The sequence below is a fragment of the Chanodichthys erythropterus genome, chromosome 23 (assembly GCF_024489055.1).
Source record: "Chanodichthys erythropterus isolate Z2021 chromosome 23, ASM2448905v1, whole genome shotgun sequence".
In the NCBI taxonomy this organism is placed as follows: Eukaryota; Metazoa; Chordata; class Actinopteri; order Cypriniformes; family Xenocyprididae; genus Chanodichthys; species Chanodichthys erythropterus.
In genome coordinates this window covers 18359129-18366570 of record NC_090243.1, presented here as the reverse complement: position 1 = coordinate 18366570, position 7442 = coordinate 18359129, and the positions used below count along the sequence as shown (strand labels likewise).

The window sequence follows — 7442 nt, the reverse complement described above, 5'->3', positions numbered from 1 at the left end:
CACTGATGGTCAGAGTGAAATCACTGTTAGATCCACTGCCACTGAATCTAGATGGAGTTCCTGACTGCAGGCTTTTGGTCCGATAAATCAGGAGTTTAGGAGCTTCTCCAGGTTTCTGTAAGTACCAAGCAACACATGGTGGACTGCAGGCTGGAGCTCTACTGAATTTACAGCTCATCTCAACAGTTTGTCCTGGTGTTGCAGTTTTCACTGCAGGAGTCTGAGTCACTGTGATCTGAGCTCTACAGCCTGAAAAACAAATCATTTATTAAACTATAAAAATATATATTGTTCACTATATTTTTTAAGCTGTGTTAAAATTATACAATTTAAATGTTTTATTTCACCTTGTAGTATAAAGCAGTATAAGAGCGTCCAGATGATGATGAAGGTGTTGATGAAGATTGTTGTGTGTGTCAGTGATGAAGTGTTAAACTCACAGCACTATAAACACTCTCAGAGCACTGAAGCATCTGATCAATATGCAAACACACTCCAGATCATTTACCTGAAGACAGCAGAAACACTGTTTTGTCATTTAGTATCTTTGCTAATAAATTTCTATTGATCATTTTCAGAAACAGACACTCCTGATTGACTTCATGTTATTTTGGGTGGATCTTCTCCCTCTAAACACTGTTTTAATGATCAGTTTCATTCAGACTTTGATGCTGAGAGCATTTAATACCTGTGCTGCAGATTTGATATCATCATGATACTGTAGAACAGGTCAAAGGTCATCCAATAGAGAATGACCATCTAAATATTGCTAAAGATTTCATTATAAAGCAGGTCATTAGAATTAGCAGAGTTTAAATCACACATGTGTTTTGTAAATTTGATAAATGTAGTTTTTGACTAATTATAAAATTTCATCCTTCATGCAATAACAAGTATTTCTTTTAAAGATGAATATTTAGTGTGTGTTTTCAGCTCAATCATGTTGATGTTGAGAAGAGCTGCTGTTGAGTCTCATATCAGTGTGTGTGAGTGTCGTTCGTCTCTTTCTCTGCTGGAGTTTGTGTTCATTTGAGTGTGACGGAGGTTTTTGTACGACGCTTTCACTAGAATGAAGCACTGTGGTTCACTTTCGGTGGAGGAACTAAACTGACCATCAGTAAGTCTCTAAAATTCTCTAAAAATGTTTATATATAATTGTTTTGTTTTTAGATTATTCAAACAAGCATTTTTCAACAAGGTTTTAAATATTATAAAATAGTTTAAATAAAAAATTAACTGCAATATTTCATAGTAAATTTAATTGTTTCATGGTTTCTTTAAATTTGTCTGCTGTTTCACAATTACATGTTTATATTCAGTGATATTTCATGATATTTATCTTTTTTCATTGCAAGGTATATTTTATGTTGCTTTTATATATATATTTCTTTTTACAAGAGTAATTTCAGATATTATATTAACTAACATTGTTTGTTTTTTAATATATTGATTGCAATATTTTCTGAAACTTTCAGTTATTTCTTAAAATACATAATCGTGTCCATAATTTTTGGTAAATTTAATTATTCAGAAATGTTGTAATGCATGAAACAAAAGTTTGATGATACGGACAAAATAATTATAATTTTGTAGACGTCATCATCAGACAAAGAGAAAGATTTGAAAAATTCATAATTTGAACTTACATTTGCTGATAATTATGATTGTGAGTGTCTTAAGTTAATAATGAAATGATCATTTAAATTTGTTTTCTACATATAAATCATCAGTTTGTTTGTTTTTAAAATGAGTTTGAGATTAAACTGAACCTTATTCAGAAAAGATGAAATGACTGTAATATTTGCTGTATATCATGTCTGCTTCAGAGAACTGATTTATATTTATTCATATATCTTATACTTCATATATTTAGTAGCAGTGAATATTTTATTTGATCTGAGAATATTGAAATGTAAATGCAGGATCATTACTATGTGGTTTATGAAAGAAAGCAGTGATGTGGAATTTCTGTAAAGATGAAATTATTGTGATTTTTCCTCCATTACTGTGTGTGACATCTGACTAATTGATCATCTAAAGACGTTGGTGTTGTTTGGGTGTGTTTGTGCAGCTGGTCCCGCAGTGAAGCCCTCCGTGTCTCTGCTGCCGCCCTCTTCTCTGCAGATCTCTGGAGACTCAGCCGCACTGCTCTGCCTGCTCAGCTCTTACTCTCCACAGGGGGCGACGGTGAGCTGGACGCTGGACGGGTCAGAGGTCACCGAGGGGGTTCAGACCAGCGCAGAGAGCGAGCGGGACGGACGCTACAGCCGCAGCAGCGTCCTGAGCCTCAGCAAAGCACGCTGGGAAGGCGCGGATCGCTTCGTCTGCAGAGTAAGACATGACGGAGCTGATCACGAGGCCTCGTTCCTCAAGAGCTCCCAGTGCTGATGTTTCTCCGGTCCAGACGAGCCGTATCTGAGCGTCCGGCAGGATTCGCAGCAGTCACGTGATTTACAGCTCAATACTGAAGCAGTCTTTCAATGTGCTGCCATTGCTGTTCATTCAATAAAGCTTCTGAACGCGTTACATTTGTGTCGGACTGCATCATTGATCAGTGTGTCGTTCATTCAAAGTCCTGCACTAAAGTTTCAGCTGCTTTTGATTGATTGTAATAGTTGAGAACAGCTGCATTTAGCAGGAAATGTCAAATGAAGCTCTTGGGGTTTGAACATGGTCACTGGAGACGGAGCTGCTCTATTCTGAGAGGATCACAATCACTAAACCTGCCAATGCAAATGTGATTTTCACCTCAAACTCACAGTTTCACTCTTTGATTGGTTCAACGCTCTCAACTGGAACACTTTCACTTCTGATCATGAGAAATGAGTTATGAGTAATACATTTAGAAACAGCTTTAGATGAAGGAGCTGCTTGAAAAACATCTGCATGTTACTGATACACCATGACTTTAGTGTAGTTTAATGTACAAAAACAAAACAACATATGAATCTACATATTAATTTACACACTCTGTTTTCTCTGATTCTGAGCATATTTGAGTCAAACCCGTCTGTCACAGGACAGATCACAGTCTTATAGAGCTGATTTCAGTCCTAAATCAGTTTTGAGCACATGTGTAGTTCCTGTGTTTGTCCTCTGTGTGTCAGTAGTGTGTGAAAGTGTGTGAAAGTGTGTGAGCAGCTGCAGTATCAGTTCAGTCACTGTGACTCTGACTGACGGAGGTTTTTGTACGACTCTTTATCACTGTGTGAACACACCACCACTGTGATAACTCTGACAGTAATAATGTCCAGCATCTTCAGTCTGGACTCCACTGATGGTCAGAGTGAAATTACTTGCAGATGAACTACTGCCTCTGACTCTAGATGGAGTTCCTGACTGGAGAAGGTTTGCTTTATAAATCAGGAGTTTAGGAGCTTCTCCAGGTTTCTGTAAGTACCAGCTGAAATAGTAAGTTTTACTTATAGCACCCCCCAACCACCCCGTTACTGTAGAAGTGTACACATCTGTGCTGGTTTTACAGTTGATGTTCACAGTTTGTCCTGGTTGAGCTGCTGTCATTGAGGGACTCTGAGTGACGGTGATCTGTCCTCTACACTCTGAAACACACAACAAGAAGAAAATCAACTCAAAACTTTGACAATATACTTGAAGAAATGAATTGATATCAAACTTGTGCTCCACAAACCTTGAGCAAACGCTGTGAGAGTCCAGATGAAGATGATGATGAAGGTCATGTTGATGAAGATTGTTGTGTGTGTCAGTGATGAAGTGTTAAACTCACAGCACTATAAACACTGAAGCATCTGATCAATATGCAAATGAACTCATTCTGTATTTAAATGAGGCTCTAAATGAAGGTTCAAGAGGAGCTCGTTCATCTCATCCTGTCAATCACAACATCAAATATGGGTCATGTAATCATCAATATACTGTGAACTTTAAAAATGTGGCATAAAATTTAGAACAATTCAAACCACATGTGAAAAGACACTGTGAAAATGAAATGTAGATGAAACTTATCATCATCTAAGCAAAATCACATGAGCAAAAGTGCTTTAGTGATCATCAGCTCGACTGTAATTCGGCTGCAGGTACGAGACCGCAGGTGATCACAGCTGTACTGATGACAGAAACCCTTCAACAGTTTTATTCATGTTATCTTGCACTACATCACTGTGCCACTAGAGGGCGGTGTGAACAGACAGACACACTGATGAACAGGAAGTTTATTCAATGACTATTATATATATATTTATATTTTTTAATAATTTTAATTGCGCCACCCAAAGTAACAAACAGGTACTGTAGTCCTTGCCGTAACAGGTTATATGGCCAATGTAAGACAAACTCTTGGTCTTCAGACAGCTTTAAAGGTCCCGTTTTTCGTGGTTTTTTGAAGCTTTGATTGTGTTTATAGTGTGCAATATAACATGTGTTCATGTTTCGCGTGTAAAAAAACACAGTATTTTTCACATAATTTACTTATCTGTATACCGCTGTTTCCACTGTCATAAAAACGGGCTGATGACTTCCTTGTTCTATGAAGTCCCTCCTTCAGAAATACGTAACGAGTTCTGATTGTGCCAACGGTTCCTGTGTTGTGATTCGACAGCAGCTTAGCGAACCTTGCCCGGAAAAGTCACGCCTCTTACCATAACGTGGAGATGCATGCGCTCAGTGTTATTGTAAACATGTCTTTAATTTTACCCTATCAATTTGAGCCGGAATCAGACCCGGTGATTGGACTGCGGGATGAAAATAACAGCGTTGCGACGACATGGCGACAAACACACTCTACAAACGCAACTCTTGTGTATTCCTGTGGGCGGAGGTTAGTCAAAAAACTGTTTTAGTGACGTCATTAAAGAAGGAAGTAGAGGGATGTAGTCCAAACAGGCCGTTCGATGTAGGCGACTTCTGTTAAATAAAATATCTCGCTTGGCATTGAACTTTGAGCTTTAAAATTTTACAGATTTTATTTATACTCTAATAACAACATTACACACTAACTAAAGTTTGAAACATGGGATCATGAAGAACGGGACCTTTAATGCACATGTACATCCTCTAGATTAATGAATGGTGAAAAGTGTTGATTATTGCCTCATATTTAGATCTGTTCATCACAGGGAAGGTTGCAGTGATGAGAAACTGAGCAGATGACAGACAGTCTGTTGATGGTGTGAATGCAGTGATCTCGTCATTACAACTAAATTTCTGCACTCAGGAAATGCTTACACCATAACTAACAATGCAAACATGATGTAAATACAATAAGAGATTGATTGTGTAGTGTAAGAGTATAGCTAAGTATAACTATATAACTAATTTACAGTATAACTAAGATTAGGAAGAAATAATAATAAAAGTACATGATCAAAAATATCAATGACTTTAAAATATTGAGTGAGTGGAAATGAGGATAAATAAACCATAAATGATGAAGCTCAACAAAGCTGATGTTAAGATCATATTTGTGTTTCTGCACTGTTGAGTGTGTGTGAAAGTGTGTGAAAGTGTGTGAGCAGCTGCAGTATCAGTTCAGTCACTGTGACTCTGACTGACGGAGGTTTTTGTACGACTCTTTATCACTGTGTGAACACATTACCACTGTGTAAACTCTGACAGTAATAATGTCCAGCATCTTCAGTCTGGACTCCACTGATGGTCAGAGTGAAATCACTGTTAGATCCACTGCCACTGAATCTAGATGGAGTTCCTGACTGGAGGCGGTTTGCTAAATAAATCAGGAGTTTAGGAGCTTCTCCAGGTTTCTGTAAGTACCAGGCTAAATAATGTCCATAAGAACTATGATAATACACATTACTGCCGGTTTTACAGTTGATGTTCACAGTTTGTCCTGGTTGAGCTGCTGTCATTGAGGGACTCTGAGTGACGGTGATCTGTCCTCTACACTCTGAAACACACAACAAGAAGAAAATCAACTCAAAACTTTGACAATATACTTGAAGAAATGAATTGATATCAAACTTGTGCTCCACAAACCTTGAGCAAACGCTGTGAGAGTCCAGATGAAGATGATGATGAAGGTCATGTTGATGAAGATTGTTGTGTGTGTCAGTGATGAAGTGTTAAACTCACAGCACTATAAACACTCAGAGCACTGAAGCATCTGATCAATATGCAAACACACTCCAGATCATTTACCTGAAGACAGTCACTCATTAACAGACACAAAATACAATTACTGAAGTGAACATCTAGTAAAAATCTTTTTTTTTTTTCATAAAATGCAATCTTCTTATAGCCAAACTGTTAAAAAAAAATCATTCAATTCAATTCTGAATACATCAAGACCAACTTCAGTATATTAATCTGAATATCTGCTGTGAGATATTTAGAAACTTAACTGGATGTTGGCAGTAAGTAAATCATCAGATATTAATATTAATATTATTATACAACGGTTGACTATTAAATACTTTGTAGCACTTTATAGAAATGAAGCACTTTCAGCTTGTTCATATTTTTAAACATTTTTGTGCAGTTACACATCGAATGTTTGTCAGTAAACACTGTAAAGATGATTTTCTTTGTTTTCATTCACTGAACTAGTAACAATCATTTCTGTCATTTCTACTTGATTTTATGAGTTTTCAGCTCTTTTTTTCCCTCAGATAATTCAAAAATTATAAATGGTTAAAAGTGAAAGAAAATAACACTATGGTATTTTGGCACCACTTGAAAATTTAAAGATGCCCTAGAATTGAAAATTGAATTTACCTCGGCATAGCTAAATAATTAGAGTTCAGTACATGGAAATGACATACAGTGAGTCTCAAACTCCATTGTTTCCTCCTTCTTATGTAAATTTGATTTGTGCAAAAGACCTCAGAAGAACAGGCAAATCTCAACATAACACTGACTGTGATGCAATAGTCAGGATCATTAATACGCCCCCAACTTTTGCATATGCCAGCCCATGTTCAAGGTATTAGACAAGCCAGTATTAACGTCTGGAGCAGCACAGCCGAATAAACAGACTTTATGCAGGTAAGCAAGCAAGGACAATAGCGAAAAATGGCACATGGAGCAATAATAACTGACATGATTCACGATATCATGATATTTTTAGTGATATTTGTAAATTGTCTTTCTAAATGTTTCGTTAGCATGTTGCTAATGTACTGTTAAATGTGGTTAAAGTTACCATCGTTTCTTACTGTATTCACGGAGATAAGAGCCGTCGCTATTTTCATTTTTAAACACTTGCAGTCTGTATAATTCATAAACACAACTTCATTCTTTATAAATCTCTCCAACAGTGTGTAATGTTAGCTTTAGCTCGTTAGCCACTATCAAACTCATTCAGAATCAATGTAAACATCCAAATAATAAACTTACATATCTGCATACGCTGCATGACAAACACTTTGTAAAGATCCATTTTGAGGGTTATATTAGCTGTGTGAACTTTGTTTATGCAATGTATTATAGAGTCGCGAGCTCAGGGGCGG

The 7442-nt window shown here is 36.9% G+C and overlaps 2 gene segments (V, D, J or C); one reads left to right on the top strand and one right to left on the bottom strand.

The window, feature by feature from the left end:
• Positions 1–379: 379 nt before the first annotated feature.
• Positions 380–2517, top strand: LOC137014414 (Ig lambda-3 chain C region-like). The segment is given in 3 exon segments: positions 380–415; positions 1069–1117; positions 2072–2517. Coding segments are annotated over 3 exon segments (402 nt in total).
• Positions 2518–5552: 3035 nt separating this feature from the next.
• LOC137014413 (immunoglobulin kappa variable 4-1-like) lies at positions 5553–6027 on the bottom strand. The segment is given in 2 exon segments: positions 5553–5881; positions 5971–6027. Coding segments are annotated over 2 exon segments (378 nt in total).
• Between the last annotated feature and the right edge of the window lie 1415 nt (positions 6028–7442).